This window comes from Elephas maximus, chromosome 10 (genome assembly GCF_024166365.1).
Source record: "Elephas maximus indicus isolate mEleMax1 chromosome 10, mEleMax1 primary haplotype, whole genome shotgun sequence".
NCBI classification, from domain to species: Eukaryota; Metazoa; Chordata; class Mammalia; order Proboscidea; family Elephantidae; genus Elephas; species Elephas maximus.
In genome coordinates, this window is record NC_064828.1 from 110,876,340 (window position 1) to 110,897,790 (window position 21,451).

At 41.7% G+C, this 21,451-nt stretch overlaps 2 protein-coding genes across 8 annotated transcripts in view; one reads left to right on the forward strand and one right to left on the reverse strand.

The window, feature by feature from the left end:
* Positions 1 to 21,451, forward strand: part of MOK (MOK protein kinase) — a 61,905-nt gene that overhangs the window by 15,493 nt on the left and 24,961 nt on the right. For 2 of the 6 annotated variants that reach the window (XM_049899662.1, XM_049899663.1), the window contains exons 2-4: positions 7,393 to 7,507; positions 14,863 to 14,952; positions 16,629 to 16,699. In XM_049899662.1, coding sequence (XP_049755619.1) covers positions 7,393 to 7,507; positions 14,863 to 14,952; positions 16,629 to 16,699 — 276 coding nt within the window. Of the gene's footprint in view, positions 1 to 259; positions 281 to 5,184; positions 5,252 to 7,392; positions 7,508 to 14,862; positions 14,953 to 16,628; positions 16,700 to 21,451 lie in introns of those variants that run through there. The other 4 variants (XM_049899666.1, XM_049899667.1, XM_049899665.1 and 1 more) reach the window with 3 other exon arrangements.
* WDR20 (WD repeat domain 20) overlaps positions 10,461 to 21,451 on the reverse strand; it is a 129,901-nt gene continuing 118,910 nt past the window's right edge. The window contains exons 4-5 of one of the 2 annotated variants that reach the window (XM_049899650.1): positions 12,443 to 12,510; positions 10,461 to 10,662 (exon numbers count right to left, since the gene is read on the reverse strand). In XM_049899650.1, coding sequence (XP_049755607.1) covers positions 12,460 to 12,510 — 51 coding nt within the window. In that variant the 3' untranslated portion in view covers positions 10,461 to 10,662; positions 12,443 to 12,459. Of the gene's footprint in view, positions 10,663 to 12,442; positions 12,511 to 17,907; positions 18,344 to 21,451 lie in introns of those variants that run through there. The other variant, XM_049899651.1, reaches the window with a different exon arrangement.

Genomic DNA, 21,451 nt, shown 5'->3' on the forward strand with positions numbered 1-21,451 from the left:
TTTCATTTAGTTCAAACTATTTTTTAATTTCTCTTGAGACTTCTTTGGCCCTCTAAAATCTTTTTCCTACTTACACAGGTATGCATGCTCAGTGTGGACTATTCAAACAGTACAGAAATGCTGAAGTGCTGAAGCTGACAGTGAGCTACCTCCCCGGTGCCACCTGCCCCCAAGCACATCGTCACCAGGGAGTGTTGCGGGCGTTTTCTGTGGTCTCGATGTACGCCACCACACTGGTTTCCCCGTCAGTTGTGCCCTGCCTCACCACAACCTTATTTGTGTTGAGTACAAGTATTTGTTAAACTTTTGCCAATTTGCTAGGTGAAAGGTCTTTTTTTTTTTTTTTTTTTAACAAAACTTTCTACCCGGTATTCCTTTGACTGCTATTAGTTCCCCCCCCCCATTGACCATTTTTATCTAAAGTGAATTGTTTTATCACACCCTTTTTGTCATACCCATTTTTCCATGGAGAGATATTGTCGTTTTACGTATTTATTTGAAAGTGGTCTTCATAATTAGGTATATTAGCTTATTGTCTTTTGCGAAGTTTTTGGCCTAAATATGTGAAACCACGTGGATAGGACCACTCGTGGCTCTTCCTTCCTTGTCGCACATCTGCTTTAAAAGCCATTTCCATTTTACGGGCTGTGAGAAAGGGCCTTTCTCGTTAACTGGTGGGGAACTAGCCTTCCTCCTAAAGAGACATGACAAACACGGAATTCGCTCTGTAAGTTACCAATTTTCAGAATACGCAGTTGGTGTAATAGTCACCTCCAATGGTGGCGAATGACGTTTTCTCTTTCTCTTTGTATGTGTGTGTATTATAATTGATAAAGTGTATCTCTCGGGGCCGTTGTGAGGACAGAATGAGCGAATATCTGCAAAGTGTCAAGTACAGTGATGAGTGTCCCGTCCAGGTTAGATACGAGATTACCAAGTAGCTTTCCAGAATGACTGCACTGGTTTTCGTTCCCTCCGACGGTGTGTGAGCATCTTCATTACAATACATCCATGAGGATATATTGACTGTGAACTGGAAAAAACAATGGAGAAGGCCTGTTATGTGGGAAAAATCGTTCTCATTGTTTTCTTTTGCATATTTTTGTGAGTTTGGTCATTTTTCATCTATTGGGTATTTGTATTTATCCTATTGTTGAGATGTTATAATTTTACTTAATTACCTTATAATAACCCTTGTACAGTAAGGATACTAGCTCTTCATTTAACCTATTGCTTATAACTATCTCATGCTAGTTTCTCATTTACTTTTTTTTGGCCTGTGTTTTTATTTTGTTATTTTTAATTTTCTCATAGATTATTTTTATTTCATAGATTGTAATTTGTTTTAAGATATTACTATATGAAAATAAGTCCTTAGTTTCTAGTTTCATAATCCATTCTCCCTGAGGAATCCAGAAGGAAAATATTCCTTGCCCCTTAAATTGTTTTTAGTTAATTGCTTCTTAAAAATAAATAACGCATATACAAAGCGTAAAATAAGAAGCACAGGATATGTAGTGAAAAGTGAGTCTTCTTCTACCCCCCAGCCACCCAGACTCCCTGCCCTGAAGCATCCACTGTGAGGACTTTCTTGCGTTCCTTCTAGAGATTGTGTATACAGGAGCACAGATGTGTGGGTGTGTGTACTAGTTTGCTACTGCAACAAGTTGTCACCAACTTAGTGTCTTAAACATCACAGATTCCTTATCTCACATTTCTGGAGATCAGGAGTCTGAGATGGGTCTCAGTGGGCTAAAGTCAGGTTGCCGACAGGGCTGGGTGCCTTCTGGAGGCTCTAAGGAGAATCCGTTCCCTTGCCTTTTCCAGCTTCTGGAGCCACCTGTACTCCTTGGCTCATAGTCTCTTTCTCCATCTTCAAAGCTAGCAGCATAGCATCTTGAAATCTGTCTGACTCTGACTCCTCTGCTTCCCCTTTTAATTTATAAGGACCCATGTTATTACATTGGGCCCACCAGATAATCCAGGATAATTTCCTTATTTTAAGGTGAGCCGATTGTAGTTGTTAGGTGCTGTTGAGTCGATTCGGACTTAAATGACCCTGTGTACAACAGAATGAAATACTGCCCGGTCCTTCGTCACGCTCCCAATTATCGCTGCGTTTGAGCCTGTTGTCGCAGTAGCCGCTGTGTCAGTCCATCTCATTGAGGGTCTTTCTCTTTTTTGCTGACCTTCTACCTTACCAAGCATGATGTCCTTCTCTAGGGACTGGCCTCTCTTGATAACATGTCCACAGTATGTGAGATGAAGTCTCACCATCCTCCCTTCTAAGGAGCATTCTGCCTGTAATTCTTCCAGGACAGATTTGTTTGTTCTTCTGGCAGTCCAGGGTATATTCAGTAGTCTTCACTAATACCATAATTCAAAAGCATCAATTCTTCTTTGGTTTTCCCTATTCATTGTCCAGCTTTCACATGAGTACGAGGCGATTGAAAATATCATGGCTCGGGTCAGGTGCACCTTAGTCCTCAAAGTGGCATCTTTGCTTTTTAACACTGTAAAGAGGCCTTTTGCAGCAGGTTTGCCCGATGCCATACATCATTTGATTTCTTGATTGCTGCTTCCGTGGGCATTGATTATGGATCCAAGTAAAATGAAATCTTTGACAACTTCAGTCTTTTCTCCATTTATCATGATGTTGCTTATTGGTCCAGTTGTGAGGATTTTTGTTTTCTTTATGTTGAGATGTGATCCATACCAAAGGCTGTAGTCTTTGATCTTCATCAGTAAGTGCTTTAAGTCCTCTCCACTTTCAGCAAGCAAAGTTGTGTCATCTGCATAATGCAAGTTGTTAACGAGTCTTCCTCCAGTCCTGATGCCGCATTTTTCTTCGTATAGTCCAGCTTCTCAGATTATTTGTTCAGTATACAGATTGAATAAATTTGGTGAAAGGCTACAACCCTGACAGATACCTTTCCTTATTTTAAACCACCTTAATTAAAAAAAAAAGCAACCTTAATTCCCTCTACAACCTTAGGTTCTTCTGCTATGCAATCTAACATATTAACAGGTTCCAGCATTAGGACTGGAACATTGTTGGGGAGCCCTTGTTCTCTCCACACAGTGTATATACTTTTTAGTTACAAATGTTAGGGTACTTTAGACACTGTTCTTTACCTGGTTTTTTTCATTTAATAATACACTTTGAAAGATTGTTCCCTTATTCTTCTTTATCTACTATATAATATCTCTTTGCATGGCTTTTTTCGTAATTTATTTAACCATTTTTAGGATGTTTCTTGAGGTACTAGAATTTAAAATTTTTGTGAAGTCAAATATATCGGTCTTTACTATGTGACTCCTTTTTCAAATGATTTATTGTGGTAGAATGTATATAATAAAACATTATCTGTTTCAGCCATTTTTGTGTGTACAAGTCAGTGACATTAATTACGTTCTTCGTGTTGTACAGCCATCATCAGTATTCGTTTCTAAATTTTCTACCACCCTTAACGGAAGTTCAGGGTCTCCTGAGCAGTGATCCTCTCTTCCCCCGCCCCTCTTGCCTGCCCTGGTAATTACTGATAAATTTAGGCTTATTAATGACACTTGAACTTGTAGTACACTTTTATACACTTGTCTGTTCTACATATTTTATATGAGTGGAATCATACAATGTTTTTCCTTCTGTGATGGACTTATTTTGCTCGGCATGATGTTTTCAGCGTTCATCCATGTTGTAGCGTGTATCAGAGCGTCATTTCTCTTTATGGCCACGTAATATGCCATTGTATGTGTGTACCTCATTTTGTTGATGCATTCATCTGTTCATGGACATTTAGGCTGTTTCCACCTTTTGGCTATTGTGAATAATACTATGAACTTTGACGTATAACCCATATCTGTTTACCTTCCTGCTTTCATGTCTTTTGGGTATATATCTAGGAGTGGAATTGCTCGGTCACATGGTAATTCTGTGTTTTAACTTTTTGAGGCACTGCCAAACTGTTTTCTATAGTAGCTACATGGTTTTACAGCCCCACCAGTAATGGATGAGGGTTCCAATTTCTCCACATCATCACCTACACTTACTGTTTTCTGTTTTCCTGATTAGTCATCCTAGTGGGAGTGAGGTGATATCTCATTGTGGTTTTGATTTGCATTTCCCAAATGACTTTGAGCATCTTCATGTTCTTATTGGCCATTTGTGTATTTTCTTTGGTGAAATGTTTATTCAGGTCCTTAGCTAATAGTTTGATTGGGTTGTTTGTCTTTTTATTTTTGAGTTGTAGGGTTTTTTTTTTTTTTTAATTCTGGATATTCAACCCATATCAGTATATGGTTCCTAAATATTTTCTCCCTTTCTGTAGATTGTCTCTTCACGTTGTTGATAAAGTCCTTTGTTGCACAAAAGGTTTTAATTTGGATGAAGTCCAATTTATCTGTCTTGTCTTTTGTTTGCTTGTCTTTTGGTGTCATATCAAAGAATCCATGTGTTGAAAACTAGGTCTTGAAGCATTATGCCTATGTTTTGTTCTAAAAAGTTTTATGATTTTAGTTCTTACAATTAGGCCCTTGATCCTTTTTTTTTTTTTTCTGAGTTAGTTTTCGTGTATGATATGAGGTGTGGGTTCAGTGTCCTTCTTTTGCATGTGGGGAAATCCAGTAGGCCCAGCACCATTTATTGAAGAGACTCTTCTTTCCCATTGAATGGACTGAGCACCCTGGTGGAAAATCAATTGACCGCAGTGCAAGTTTATTTCCAGACTCTCAATTCTATTCCATTGATCTATGTGTTCTATCATTATACCAGTACCAGACTGTTTTGAAACACTGTAGCTTCATAACACATTTTAAAATTGGGAAGTGTGAGGAGTCTTCCTACTTTGCTCTTCTTTTTCAAGGTTACTTGGGCTGTTCAAGGTCCCTTGCAATTTCATATAAATTTGAGGATTGGCTTTTTCATTTCTACAAAGAAGGCTGCAAGAATTTTGATATGAATTGTGTTGAATCCATAGATCGTTTTGGTTAGTACTGACATCTTAACAATATTAAGTCTTGTAATCCATGCACACAAAATGTCTATTTAGGTCATCTTTAGTTTCTTCCAATAATGTTTTATAGTTTTTAGTGTACAAGTCACCTCTCTAGTTAAATTTATTACTAGGTATTTTTTTCTTTTAGTTGCTATTGTAAATGGAATTATCTTCTTAATTTCCTTTTCAGGTTGCTCGTTGCTGTTATATAGAGACCCAACTGAGTTTTCTGTGTTGATCTATCCAGTCCTCTACTGGTAGGCATTTGGGTTACCAGTTTTTCTCTCTTAAATAATTTACACTGAACATCCTCATACATATACATTTGAGCAAGTATTTTTTACAGGATAAATTCCAGAATTGGGATTGCTGGGTCAAAGGGTAGGCATGTTTTAAAGATTTAATAGGTATTATCAAATTGCCCCCCAAAAAGGCTATACCAATTTATACTTTCAGCAAGTAGAATAGTGAGTGGGAATGTGTAGGAGTGTTTTAAAGCTTATCTTAAACATCATATTTCACCTGGAAATACTTCAGTGTATCTTGGTAACAGATAAGAACTTCAAAAAAAAAAATTTTTTTTTTTTAATATAACCATGGTAACTTCTAAAAAATTAGTACCTTTTTACTGTTGGTTAATTCACATAAGAATTCATACTAGGTGCTGACAATGTGCCATCCGTACAGGGAGTGTTGGGAGAATGTCCTGCTGTGGGGCCAGGTGGCTTTGAGGCCTGCTTTCTTCTGGTCAGATTTGGGGTCCAAAGGTGAAGAGGGGCTGTTTTAGTCCAGGCTTGCTTCTGTAGCAGTACAGCAGAAATTTAATAGGTGTCTGATCTTTTGCCTTTAGTCAGTCCCAGGTGCTAATCACTGCACTCAGGTTCATTTCTAGACATGGTCTCAGGCCTGCCTTTTTTTCTTGTGGCCTTGCTCTTGTGCTTCCCTGTCTCCACTTGCAAGGTGCTTCCTTGAGGCTCTGAAACTAATGACTGGTGGGAATGTGTCCGTCCCCATGGGATCTTTGCTGCCGGGCTGCACTTTGTCCCATAGGCTGTTTCTGCCCAGGTTTTTTACAGTCTTATTCTTCTGTTAAGGAGCCCTGGTGGTGCAATGGCTAAGTACTCACCTGCTAACCAAAAGGTTGGTGGTTCAAACCTACCAGTGACTCCATAGGAGAAAATGACCTAGTGATCTCCTCCCATAAAGATTTCAGCCTAGGAAACCCTATGGGACCCTATTCTGTCCTGCAGGGTCACTATGAGTTGGAATCGACTTGACAGCATGCAACAACATCCTTCTGTTATTTGGGCTACAGAAGCTTTTCCAACCTAATGAGATGTTTGCTTACTGGGCTTCCCTCATTCCTTTCCAGTTCTGCTTGAAAATCAGCAATTCTCACCTGACCTTATCTTCTTGAAATATCTTGCTAAAGGCAGTCAGTTGTAATCAACTCACTCCGTCACTTAGGTTTTTGTTAACAGCAGCACCCTTCTTCAGGGTACTCATTTCTGTATCAGTTGAGAGTCTGTCAGGAAAACACAAACTGAGTATTTCAAACAGGAAGGGATTTAACATACGGAATTAGAGGCTTACAGAATTGTTATTGGTGTTGGGGTGGTCGTGGTGGCAGTGGCAGAGCCAGGGAAAGCTACCAACAGCTTTCAGAAAAATCAGGAAATAAAAGAATTCCAGGAACTGCCGCAGATGACCTGGGCTGTCAGTAATACCAGAGGGTGATTTTCAGGATCTGCCAAATGCCAAGCCCAGCTCCTGCCCACGAAGCCCTGGCCTCTGCACTCTTCTGGTTCCCCAAGCTGGTGGGGGTAGCTGTGCCTCTCGCTGCAGGCTGGGACTCTGGGCAATGTGGTTCCCAGACTTTTTGCCTGGGTATACGAGGAAGCACAGAGACTAGGAGGAAGTGGGACTTTGTTGCCAACATATAGTCCAGCACTTCAGCTTTTCCTAAAATGAGGGGAACACTAAACTTTAGGGAAAATAGGAGAAATAAATCTTAATGTACAGGCAGCCCTTAACTTACAATGGGTTCCTTTCTAGTGTAAGACAAATATATATATTTTTTAGTTTTGATTATTATTGCCTTTTGTTATCAGTATCACTATAAATCCAATCTTTGAACATCTGTGAGTGCACATCTGAGAATGATAACATCAGCAAATTACAGCTGCAACACTGTATGTAGTACATTTACTAACGATAAGATGTACCAAAAAAAAAGACAGCTAGCTGTAAGCGCGATTAGTCATAACTCGAATATGCTGTAAGTCGGAGACTACCTGTATTGCTGTTAAATTATCTTACAGATAAAAAGATTTTTTTTCTTAGAGTACCAAGTCAGTGCATAAATAACATTTTATTATATGATTATTTTTGTTTACAGACTATAAAACTATTGGCAAAATAGGAGAGGGAACATTTTCTGAAGTTATGAAGATGCAGAGCCTGAGAGATGGAAACTACTATGCGTGTAAACAAATGAAGCAGCACTTTGGAAGGTAGGTGGCCAGAGGCAGCTTCAGACTGAGCAGAGACACGGCTCCACATCAGGGCTCAGACTGTCTCAGTGGGAAAATGCCATTCACTTACTAATGACAAGATGTGGTCAGATTTCCTTGGGCAATGAGAATTATGGGCTAATGTTGTATTTACCATACTGGAGTTTACTCCTGCCCAGGTTTACTGTAATATCAATGATTAATGGTCACAAAAAATGTAAATTGTAAAAGTATGCCTCACTTTAAACAGTCTTCATGTTCCTAAAAGTTGTGTGTGTGTGTGTTGGGTTTTTGTATGTGAGACTCTAGTCTAAATGTATTCAAGGTCCTTGCAATCGATAGGAACCCCACTGGGAAACATTTAATATTTTAATATATTGAACAGTAATTTCCAGGTAGGACTGAGAACACTTACTCCCTGGGAATGCTTAGCTGCTGGTTGTGGAGGAGCACTGTGGTTCTTGCTTGCTCCCCTGGAGGGCTGCTGTGACCCTTCCCTTCAGAGTCTCTCCTGAAGTCGGGCTTTGTCTGCTTCTTACATACAGCGCACTAACGAGTCCTCAGCTGTGGTTGGGGAACTCCATCAGAATAGTGAAGTAAATGCTAGCATCATTATAGCTGTTAAACTTTTCAATAAAGAGGACAAAGCTCAGCTTTTTCTTTTTTTTAATTATTATTAATATCAAAGGAATTAAAACTTCTAAATGTCTAAAGCAATATTAAAAAAAATAGTAATTCCTCCACATTAATGTGGAGCCAGTGTTTTGGGGTATAAACCTTGATTTCAAACTCTTAGTAAGAAAATTGTTTCTCAGATCAGAAAACTAGTATGGAAGAGTTAATCACATCAAAGTGTATATGTAACAACGGTTTTTTTTTATATGCTGTCTAGTTGGTTCCGACTCAGTGACCCCATGCACAGCAGAGTAGAACACTGCCCGATCCTGTGTTGTCCTCACTATCATCGTTACGTTTGAGCCCGTTGTTCCAGCCGCTTTGTCAGTCCATCTCATTGAGGGCCTTCCTCTTTTTCGCTGACCCTCTACTCTGCCAAGTATGATGTCTTTCTCCAGGAACTGGTCCCTCCTGATAACATGTCCAAAGCATGTGAGACATAGTCTTGTCATCCTCCCTGCTGAGAAGCATTCTGGCTGTACTTCTTCCAAGACAGATTTGTTTGTTCTTCTAGCAGCCTGTGGCGTAGTCAGTATTCTTCACCATCACCATAGTTCAAAGGCGTCAGTTCTTCTCTGGTCTTCCTTATTCATTGTGCAGTTTTCGCATGTATATGAGGCGATTGAAGATAAATACCATGGCTTGGGTCAGGCACACTTTAGTCCTTAAAGTAAAATTTTTGCTTGTTAACACTTTAAAGAGGTCTTTTGTAGCAGATTTTTCCGATGCAATACATTCTTTGATTTCTTGACTGCTCTTTCCGTGGGCGTTGATTGTAGATCTAAGTAAAATGAAATCCTTCACAGCTTTAGTCTTTCCTCTGTTTATCATGATGTTGCTCATTGGTCCAGTTGTGAGGATTTTTGTTTTCTTAATGTTGAGGTGTAATCCATATGGAAGGCTGTAGTCTTTGATCTTCATCAGTAAGTGCTTCAAGTCCTCTTCACTTTCAACAAGCAAGGTTGTGCTAATCTGCACGTCACAGGTTGTTAATGAGGCTTCCTCCAATCCTGATGTCCCGTTCTTCTTCGTATAGTCCAGCTTCTCAGGTTATTTGCTCAGCAGACAGATTGAATCAGTATGTGAGGACAGTAACAACCGTAATTTCATCCTTATGACATTCCAGTGAGGAGACTTGAGGAGACTGAGGCTTAGAGACATGAACTAACTTGACTAATGTCACGCTAGGACAGTAGGTGGCAGAGCCAGATTGAATCTAGATTTCACCAAGGCAAAGTCCCTGTTCTTCACTGCCCAGAGCACGTGACACTAAGGAATCTGAAATTACTGGATTTTCTGCTTTTCCTCTGTGTATTTTGTATTCCCTTTATCTTTTCCTGCCACTCCATCTTTACCTGTAAACCAATCGTAAGAGACTTTGATGCCCAGTGTACTGATGACCCTGTATCTAAAGAGCAAACTTCGGAAACCTCTGAAAAGTCCATCCCAAACCCCAAGTAGCCAGTAAAGGGCTTAGAGCAGCAGGGGCAATGCATCTGCCCCTCAGGAGGGGCCGGAATCCTTGTCAGGCTCCCGCTAAGTTGATTCAGGGGAAGACACACTTACAGACAGTGGAAGGACCTGCCAGCTGTTATCTTAGTGAAGAGGGAAAAGACAGAAAAAGCAGACAGTGTGGGGCTCTGCACTAGATAAATCGCCTCAGACTTGCGGGGCTCCTGAGGTTACTGCTGCAGAGTAGTGCTGCCCCACCCCTCTGTGGGACCAGTCAGGAAGGAGAGGTTAGACTATTCACAGTGCGCTTGCAGGGTGTAGAGATTTCTAGAACACATTTCAGAAAGGTTTTCATAAAAAGATTAGCATGCTTCAGGTGGCAGTTCTTTGAAGGGGGGTACTTAATTTATCTAGAGAAGTTCCTTTGTGGAACCCCCGGTCCTTCCTGGAGAATGTGGTATTGCTTAAGGGCGTGGGTTTCCTGGAGGAGAAGCACATCCCAGATCCAGCACTGCCAGCTTCCCGACATGTTGAAAGTGCCCGTCCACCTGAGCTGTGGCTGCTCCTCAGGAGGTGCCTGTGAGGATGGAAGGGGGTGCTGAACTTGAGGGGGCTGTCAAGGGGTGGGCACACAGGAAAGGGCCAGTAGGTGGTAGTCTTCATTACTGCGTGTGTCATGTGCTGTACTCAAGAAACAGTTTAGGTTCTTTGCCCTTCACTTTGAAAGTGTTGATTAGAACACATAGTTTTCTTGTAAAAATCCATAATAAGTAAAAGTTTTTTAATAAAATACACTGAATCGGTGTTGTCATTATTATTTTTTTTTTAATTTCATTTGTGTATGGGGAGGATTCTTGGCAGGCCTTCGTGTTCATTCCTCCTTTATTTTCTGGAAAAGTTCGTTTATGAGGATTCTTTCCTTAAATGTTTGAAATCATCACCAGTGAAACCATCTGAGCCTGGCATTGTCTTTGTGGGGAGGTTCCCCCCGTGGTGTTTATTACACCGTCATTCACAGTAGTAAACAGCTGTAAACAAAGTGAAAAAGTGGAATGGGTGACAGTCCTACGGTACATCCATACCACGGGGTAGCAAAGAATCAAATAAGGAAAAAAAAACCCAAACCCACTGCCATCGAGTCATTTCCGACTCAGCAACCCCATAGGTTTCCTAGGCTATAAATCTTTGTGGACGCAGACTGCCACATCTTTCTCCCACGATTTTGGTTTCTGTTTGACTCTACTTTTTCTCATGGACTCATCTTACCCTATTTTCTTGAGGCCGAGTCTAGTTTTTAAATGAATAGGATTTGTGCTTGCAGATTCAAAAACCATTTATTAGACTTATTATATACAGTGTTAAGCATATATTAAACCAAAAAAAGCCAAACTGTTGCCATCATGTTGAGTCTGACTCAGAACTAACCCATAGGGTTTCCAAGGCTGTAAAATTTTACAGAAGCAGACTGCCACATCTTTCTCCCATGGAGCAGCTGGTGGGTTCGAACCACTGACCTTTTGGTTAGCAGCAGAGTGCTTAACCACTGTGCCACCAGGGCTCCATTTTATTATGATGACTTATTATAAAAAGTGCTTGACATATATTAAAAGAAAAAACCAAACCCGTTGCTGTTGAGTTGATTCTGACTCATAGCGACCATTAACCACCCAGAATTAGGTACTAGTAAATGTTACTTTCTTCTTTCACCTTAATTGAAGACTTTTCTTTCTGTAGATTAGATTAGTTAAATTTATTTCCCCTATAACACTTCCCTATAATCATGATAAATGGAGAAAAAATTGAAGTTGTCAAGGATTTCATTTTACTTGGATCCACAATCAACACTCATGGAAGCAGCAGTCAAGAAATCAAAAGATGCATTGCATTGGGCAAATCTGCTGCAAAGGACCTCTTTCTTTAAAGTGTTGAAAAGCAAAGATGTTGCCTTGAAGACTAAGATGAGCCTGACTCAAGCCATGATATTTTCAATTGCATCATACGCATGTGAAAGCTGGACAATGAATAAGGAAGACTGAAAAAGAACTGACGCCTTTGAATTGTGGTGTTGGCGAAGAATATCGAATATACCGTGTACTGCCAAAAGAACGAACAAATCTGTCTTGGAAGAAGTATACCCAGAATGCTCCTTAGAAGCAGGGATGGTGAGACTGCATCTTACGTGCTTTGGACATGTTGTCAGGAGGGGTCAGTCCCAGGAGAAGGACATCATGCTGGGTAGAGTAGAGGGTCAGAGAAAAAGAGGAAGACCCTCAATGAGGTGGATTGACACAGTGGGTGCAGCAATGGGCTCAAGCATAACAATGATTGTAAGGATGGCGCAGGACCAGGCAACGTTTTGTTCTGTTGTGCATAGGGTTGCTGTGAGTCTGAACCGACTCGACGGCATCTAACAGTAACAACATAATTCTTCCAGTAAAATGAAGCTTTGGCATTTCAAATTTATTTTTTATTTCATAGATGCTTAGACCTGGTAATTATAATTTTTTTTCCAGTTGTAGGGAAGTTCCATTTATGTTAGATACCCTCTGGGTTTTTTCCAAAGCAACGACTACCTACGTTCTTTTATAGTCAACTCTGTGACATTTTCTGTTTCCACCAGGACAGTAAAAAAATGCCCCGAATGTCATCTGACCACAAAATCCAAAGCAACCCTAGTCAGAGAAAAGGGTTGGTTCTAATACTTTGAGATCATTTTCTTTGATGATTTTTACAAGAAGGGACAGCTCATTTGAATTTTATTGAGCACTGCTGTTTGAACAAAGGCTAGCAATACCCAGATGAACGTACCTTTCTCGGTGTCTGTCTCAGTTCACTGCTTCTGAGCGAATGCCTGCAGAGGCATAAAGGAGTTCTCTCTGCAATAAGCAAAATAGGTTTGGGGCTGTGATGACTGGTTTTCACATTGCAGATGAGAAGAGTAGGTATTTGTCTAAGTGGCGTGGCTCTTTGATTACCAACTTCCAAAAACCAATTTTCTCAGATAGGGTGTTCAAATATTAGAACTACTGCTGACTCCAATTAGTTTCTTGCTCTTTCCACCTAAAGTAGGATTTCTCCACCTCAGCACTCCTGACGTTTTGGACAAGATAATTTTTTCTCATGAGGGGCTGTCCTGTGCATCCCTGGCCTCTACCCACTAGATACCACTATCACCCCTCCCCAACTGTGACAAACAAAAATGTCTCCAGACATTGCCAGATGTCCCCTGGGGGGCAAAATCTCTCTGAGTTGCGAACCACTGACCTGCACTATGCCACAGGAGATAGGCAACCTGGCGCCAGGTGGCACAGTAGGGTTCTCCCACCTTGTAGTCCTGAGTCAGGGACCCCTCACGGTGTGGGCCCCAGGAAGAGGCTTTGTGGCCTTTGCCCAGGATAGACCCCTGGGAAGCAGATCAAAAATGCTCTACAACTAGTTGCGTAGATGCCCCAAAGGAATATTTTGTGTGAACTTTTTTCTTCTTTGTGCTTTACTAGTATCTTTATTCACTTCCCTGTCCCCAGGAAAAAAAGGCTGTTTGCTAGCATGTCACTCAGAGGATGGTCAGGAGCAGTGTGTTCTCTGGAACCCTAGTTCTGTGGGATGGTAAATAGATAGTATATAAGGAAAGGATACCTGGGGCCAAAAACTTTTGGGGGAGGTGTTGGTTTAAACAGGTGAACTGCTTTCTTCAGTTTGTAGGACTTTAGTGCCTTTAACTTCTACCCTAAATTGTGACTTTCCAAGAGGGGCAGGAGTAGGCATACTTCTCAAGCTTCTTGAAGGTGACGTTTCCTCACAAAGTGTTTGTTTTCCAGAGAACTCATGTCCTGTGGGGCATATTTTGGGAAGTACTGTTCTAGAGGCGTTTAGGGGAGGTGCTGATTCTGTGGGGCCAGGGTGCTGGTGAGGAGCAAGTGGTGGGATAGTTACTAAGCTGAGGGGGTATGAGAAGACCCTGTACGAAGTAGAGGAGATCAAGCTCTGGTCTCTTACACACCGTATGGCCCTGAGGGCTACTGGCATTGGGAACACTCACATTCTGGTTGGTAAATGAGTGCTGCACCCTTGCTGCCTGCCCTCCTCTACCCCACTGCCTGGTCCCTCACCCAGGGCTCCCCAGATCCCCCTGCTGTCCAGCAACTGAAGGGTTAGAGCCTGGATCAGCAAGGGCCATTAGTACCCTGCTTTAGCACTGGGCTGTGTCTTTTCTGATGGCTGTTGACCATGGGGTGCAAGTTGTTAACATTTTGAATATCATCCTGGCTGTGAGGGAGAAAATTGGGTTAAGTAATGAAAAGTGATCTTAATTTTTTTTAGTCAGAAAGTGTTATCTTCAGGCCATTCTATATTCAGGCTTTTCTTATATATTAGGTTCCCATTTACTGGTTAGCTTGAGAAAGACTAATTAGCGAGACTGATTTAAAACAACAATAATATATCATTGGGCATAACTACTCTCTGAGTAACCAAACAAAATGCTATATATATAATAAAATCAGTAGAAAAGAGTTTTTCCAGCTCAAAGAAAGAAGCATATTTCTATAATTAGCTGCTTTCATAGCCTCCAAGATGTAGGTTCCTGGTGATTTAGTCATTCCATTGGGGAGAGTCCACTGGCACACCCCAAGGGGAGGCCATATCTTGACAGGAGTCTGTCTAGGTGGAGAAGCAGCCAGCCTCAGGCCGTGGCCTCTGCAGCACTTGTAGTTGGCGTGGTTGTGGATGTGAAAACAGTGTCAGGCAGCCTGCGGTACTGGCACACCTGCTGAGAGGACACCTGTCACCAGGTGAAGGAAATAGAATGTATAGCTTCATTAAAATAAGGAGGGTGGGTCTGTTCATGGGACTTTGAAATGTGTATTTTCAGATGGCATGTACATTGCTTGGGTGGTTAGTTTCCATAAACTGATCAACAGGAGATTTTAGTATCTGTTTGTACAGTTGTTAATTGTAAAAGAAATGACCAAGGTATTCTCTTATGAGCTTAGATGAGAAACATTTTAATGTATGTCCAAAGCTGTAAGAACTTTGATTTTATAAGATAATGCGGAAACCAGTAGGTTTAACTTCAACTTCTAATGGGAGAAATAAAACCTAATTAACTTACTTGAAAAACGTGTGATTTTTTTCGATCATGATCATGGCTAATAAATAATGATTTGATAACCCTAACCTTAAAGTGACCTAAATCGTAAATTAGTTATTTATTTTTACCTACAAAATAGTATTGAGCAAGTCAACAATCTACGGGAAATACAAGCACTGAGGCGCCTGAACCCACATCCAAATATCCTTACGTTGCATGAAGTTATTTTGTAAGTACATGTGGGGCTTTAAAGATTATCTGCATTTGATGATAATGATTGTATCTCTTTTTAAGAAAGAAAACCTTGGTATCAAGCCAAACCCAAACCATTGCCGTCGAATTGATTCTGACTCACGTGACCATATAGGACAGAGTAGAGCTGCTCCATAGGGTTCCCAAGCTGTAATCTTTACGAGAGCAGACTGCCACATCTTTCTCCCAAGGAGCAGCTGGTGGGTTCGAACCACCCACCTTTTGGTTAGCAGCCAAGCACCTTAATCACTGTGCCACCAGCTCTCTTTGAAAACCGTGTGGACATTTTAAATATTTGCTTTGTAGCTCAGAGAGGAATACTTTTCATTTTAAGTTACATTTTTGTCTGATTCCTGATGTGGAAATCAGTGCCTTGGTTTAGGTGGTTCTGTAGCATGAACACACACGTGGCTCACCTGGTTTCTCCCCTGTGCTCAGTTATGTCTTGGTGGATGAAGACTGGTGAGTCCCAAGGCCTTCAGTGTGAGTCTGACTTAGTAGGGGAAGCACTGATGGGAGATTTTTTCAAGGATTGTCTCTTTTCATCCCCACCAGTCTCCGCCAGGTCTGCACAGTCTCCTGTAGACTTTCTTACTATAATTTGTATAGTTTTCATTTCTGTTCTGGTTATAAGATGGTTTCCATAAGGCTTACCTACCACCTGAGAAGACAGAGCCCAGCCTCTCCAGCAGTGCCTGCCTGGCTCTAGGACGCTCCTCCTGACAGCCCACACTGCACTCTGGACCCAAAGTAGGATTGCAGAGGCCATGGCCCTGGGGGCCTCCTTCCTGTGGGCCAGGGCGGCCTGATGCCCTGATGTAGAAGCCTTGCTGCAGCTCCTGAGGGAGCCTAGCCTGTAAAACCAGCAAAGGAAGTCTGGTCTCTGACAAATTAAAGTGCAGGGAGATTTTAATCAAAGGACTGAACATTTCAAAACTCCAAATGAAATGTCTGGCCATAGCTATATGACATTCTGGCCAGCAGTATTCTTAGAATTCATCTCAGGGGGCTATAGTTTGTGTACAGTAATGACAAGGATGCTGCATGCGTGTCTCACAGGGGTCTCCTAACAACCTGAAAGACAGCAGGACCCCGCAGCTCTGGAAGGCTCCCAGAGCAGGGTCCTGGGGAGACACGGGCTCCCCTACTCAGGTCCGTAGGACTCTCGAAGGTTCCTTTGAACTCATGAGAAGCTGGACGTCACACCACTTGGTGGGGCTCCTCTTTCTCTCATTTCTCCCTGACTGGTTTTCACTTCTTACTACCACCATCATATACTGATCCCAATTACATAAGAGTAATTTAATTACCCAGAGAATGAATTAATTTTTTTTTATTGTTTTGCTTAGCCAACTCTTCAACCTAATTTCTCCTTTCTGTTGATAGTTTTATGTTTTCAAAATGCATCTCTTAAAAAAATAAAGCTTTTAGAATTTTTGTTTTAAGTAGGGTTTTACTATTATTTTAAATTAATTTTACCTTAAATATTGATTTAAAATCAAAACCTCCACTGTTTTAATCATTATGCTGCTGTCTTTGTCTGATGTGGGAATGCCTTATGTTCACCGAAAATGTTTAGAAATGAATTAAATATTTGATTGTATTTTCTGATTAAGGCAAGAAAAAAATTTTAAACCCTGCTTTTTTCTTCAGTGACAGAAAATCTGGTTCTCTTGCACTAATCTGTGAACTTATGGACATGAATATTTATGAGCTAATACAAGGTACGTAGAATAATTTGAAAGCTAATCTAAGATCCTCTTTTTAAAGCTCGTAGTTCACATATGCTAAGTTTCAGTTCTCAAAATTATTTGTCAGTGTAGGGTAGATATGTAAGTGTGTAGCCCAGATGACGTTACTCTGGGGAGGTATTTTCTGGCAGTCTCATCTGTTCAGAACATGGCTGGAGCTGAGAAGGGAAGCCACAGGCCTTCACGCAGTCAGTGTGAAAGGCCGAGGGAGGTGCTGAGGGCAGCTCTGGGTGTGGGGAGGGGCTGAGGGGGGTACTGAGGGCAGCTGTGGGTGTGAGAGGCTGAGGGGGGTGCTGAGGGTGGCTGTGGGTGTGTGGATCTGAGGGGGGTGCTGAGGCCAACTGTGGGTGTGAAATGGGCCGAGGGGGACACTGCAGGCAGCCGTGGGTGTGAGAGGCTAGGGGGGCGCTGAAGACAGCCATGGGTATAAGGAGGCTGAGTATGGTGCTGAGGGTGGCTGTGATTGGTGGCTGTCATTACAGAGTACCCACCACAGCTCAGGCCTCCCTCTCCGCAGGCCCCCAGGCATGCCCTTTGCATGCAGGCCCGTCCCACTCTGAGGGCCACACCTCTTCTGGGTTCTACTCTTGCCCACCATTCTATTCTGGGCCTTAAGGCAAGACAGAGTTCCCTCAAAAGTCATTCCTCAGAGAGGGAATCGCCTTATAGCTGAATCCTTTCAAAGTCTCTTGTATTACAGGGTGCTCATTCATTTATTTTGAACAATAAAGCACTGTTTAGGAAAGCAAGCTTGCCTGAAATGACCTTGTCAGAACTGCTCTGGGCTGTGTGTAGAGGTAACCTGATGACACAGGGGAGGGGTCAGACATTTGGCCCACATTTAGCAAGTGTCCCTGGGGGCCTGATCTCGAGGTTGCCAGCATTAGGCATCAGGGCAAGGGAACCTTGTAAATACCTCTGAAAAAGCAAAACAGAGTATCATATTTTACAGATCACAGTGTGCCTACGGGACCAATAAAATAAGTCACCCACCCCGGTGTCATGTGAGTGACTACCTCTGGCTGGGATAGAATTGTGGTGACAGAATCATAGCTGATTTCACAACTGCCATGTTATAGCAAACAGTGTAGGCTGAACTGAAGATGACACCCTGTGGAAATCTGTTTGATTGAGAAGTTATTCTTGTGACACTGAAGACTCTGATGTTGCAAATGCAAATGAAGAGTTCAAATAAAGTTTTTCTGAAGTGGGAGAGCGGCGAAAAAGCTTTATTTCAAAATTAATATATTTTATATGTGATTTAAAATATGTACGCATTAGTAATTAGGAATTCCAGAATACTTAATTGTGCTCATGAGGAACCTGTACTTAGACCAAGAGGCAGTCATTTGAACAGAAAAAGGGGATACTGCGTGGTTTAGAATCAGGAAAGGTGTGCGTCAGGGTTGAATCCTTTCACCATGCCTTTTCAATCTGTATGCTGAGCAAATAATCCAAGAAGCTGGATTATATGAAGAATACAGTATGAGGATTGGAGGAAGACTCTTTAACAACCTGTGTTATGCAGATGACACAGTCTTGCTTGCCGAAAGTGAAGAGAGCTTGAAGCACTTACTGATGAAGATCAAAGACCAGAGCCTTCAGAATGGATTGCACCTAAACATAAAGAAAACAAAAATCCTCACAACTGAACCAGTAAGCAACATCATGATAAATTAAGAAAAGATTGAAGTTGTTAAGGCTTTCATTTTACTTGGAACCACAATCAGCACCCATAGAAGCAGCAGTCAAGAAATCAAATGATGGGGGGGGCCAAGATGGCAGAGTAGTCAGATGCTTCCGGTGAACCCTCTTACAACAAAGACCTGAAAAAAACAAGTGGAATGATTACATGTATGACAAGTGAGGAGCCCTGAACATGAAAGGCAAATTTAGAAAATGGACTGAGCAGCAGGGAGAGGGAGAGATGGTTCAGAAATGGAGAGGAGTTGCTGGACCTGAATCACTGGGGACCCACAGGCACCATTCCCGGGAGCAGCTGCGGCAGGCTGGTGGTAGCGTTTGCCGTTTGCCCGCAGTTTCCTCAGGGAGAAACAGTCAGCTGCACAGCCTACTCACACCTCCAGAGCCAGAGAAGGATGGCGCTCTTGGCAAAAGCTAAGTACTTGCGTATATTTTACTGTGCCCCCAGCCCTGAAGCCGGCTTCAGTGGCTGTCGATTTGCCTGGGCCTGAGATAGATCCTGATGAGCACTCTGAGCCATTCTCCCAATCTTGGAGAAGGAATAAATTCAAAATTGGGTAAAAGATAATCTGCCAGCTCCACTAACCTGGGGAGCTCAGGACAGAAGTGGCTCCTGTCCAGGCAGAAATGGCTTGTGGACTTTGAATACCGTTCCCCTCTGCGTGGACCTGTGTGGGCCTATTTCAGGAGAATAGGCCCTTGCTGGCAGACTGCAACTGTTTCAGCTGTGCGGTGGAGAGGCGGGTGTTTGCTGTTTGACACTGCTTTGCCTATTAAACAGGGTCCTCACCTACCCACATCAGGGGCCTAAGAACTGGTGGCTCTACTCAGGTCACCCAGCCACCTGTGACAGGGGTCCAAGGATAACTGGTACCTCCCAGTCCTTACAGACAAAAGCACTGGGTGCCCAAGGTCCGTCTGCAGAACCCACCCACCTGTGCACTTTAGGGAACAGGGATGCAGTTACCTCACAGACACTCGGGATGATTCTCAGCCCCCTGCCTTGCTTAGAGCATGACCCCCTGCTGCAGCCAGATACTGGTACCTACACCAATCACCCCTGCCCCTCTAAGACTGTAGGACAGAGCCTGTACCACACACCTGATGACCAACTACCTGGACACCTGAGCTGAATTCATACAAGAAAAGAGGACTGCCTAGGCTCATATACCTGGCAACAGCTCTAGCCATCTGATGACAGGATGTTAGAGCTTCGAAGATGAAAATAATCTAGCTCACTCAAGCAACCTATTTGGACATATCAAAACAAAGCAAGAAGCTAGGATATAGTAAGCAAACATAAACTAATACAATAACCTATAAATGGCACGGAGACAACAGTCAGTATCAAATCACATAAAGAAGCAGACCATGATTGCTTCAACAGTCTCTCAAAACAAAGGATCTTCTGGATGAAGGTGCCTTCCTGGAATTACCGGATGCAGAATACAAAAGACGAATATACTGAACTCTTCAAGACATCAGGAGGGAGATCAGGCAATACACAGAACAAGCCAAAGAACACACAGATAAAGCAGTTGAAGAAATTAAAAAGGTTATTCAAGAACATAATGAAAAATTTAATGAGCTGCAAGAATCCATAGAGAGTCAGCAATCAGAAATTCAGAAGATTAACAATAAAACTACAGAATTAGACGACTCAGTAGAAAGTCAGAGGAGCAGAACTGAGCAAGTGGAAGGCAGAATTGGTGAGATTGAAGATAAAACACTTGGCACCAGTATATTTGAAGAAAAATCAGATAAAAGAATTTTAAAAAATGAAGAAACCCTAAGAATCATGTGGGACTCTATCAAGAGAAATAACCTGCGAGTGATTGGAGTACCAGAACAGGGAGGGATAACAAAATACAGAAAGAATTGTTGAAGATTTGTTGACAGAAAACTTCCTTGATATCGTGAAAGATGAGAAGATATCTATCCAAGATGCTCATCGAATTCCACATAAGGTAGATGTTAAAAGAAAGTCACCAAGACATATTATAATCAAACTTGCCAAAACCAAAGATAAAGAGAGAATTTTAAGAGCGCCTAGGGATAAACGAAAAGTCACCTACAAAGGAGAGTCAATAAGAATAAGCTCAGACTACTCAGCAGAGACCATGCAGGCAGGCAGGCAGTGGGATGACTTGTATAAAGCATTGAAGGAAAAAAAACTGCCAGCCAAGAATCATATATCCAGCAAAACTGTCTTTCAGATGTGAAGGCAAAATTAGGACATTTCCAGATAAACAGAGGAAATCAAATGATGTATTTCCTTGGGCCAATCTGCTGCAAAAGACAAATTTTTAAAGTGTTAAAAAGCAAAGATGTTACTTTAAGGACTAAGATGTGCCTGACCCAAGCCATGGTGTTTTCAGTCACCTCATATGCATGTGAAAGCTGGGCAATGAATAAGGAAGAGCAAAGAAGAATTGATGCCTTTAAATTATGGTGTTGGCAAAGAATATTGAATATACCACGGGCTGCCAGAAGAACAAACAAATCTGTCTTAGAAGTACAGCCAGAGTGCTCCTTAGAAGCAAGAATGGTGAGACTTCATCTCATGTACTTTGGACATGTTATCAGAAGAGGTCAGTGAGTTGACTCTAAGATGCTGTCCAGGTTAAGTGGCATCCTAGTGTCAGAAATGTTAAAACATGGAAAAAGTGGCTGGCAGTGACTGTAAGATACTAAATATTGCTGTATGTATCCTGATTTCAGAGTTGTTAACATATGAAAAAAAAAAAAATCTTAGAACTGACTCCTAACATTTCATGAGTCCTAACTGCCTGTAGGTACTATTCTTAGCACTTTATATGAATTAACTAATTTTATCCTCACAACAACCCTATCAGGTAGTTATTGTTATTATCCCTGTCATGGATTGAATTGTGTCTCCCAAAATGATCTGTCAACTTGGCTAGGTCATGATTCCCAGTATCGTATGATTGTCTACCATTTTGTCATCTGATGTGATTTCCCTATGTGTTATAAATCCTTTCATTATGATGTTAATGAGAT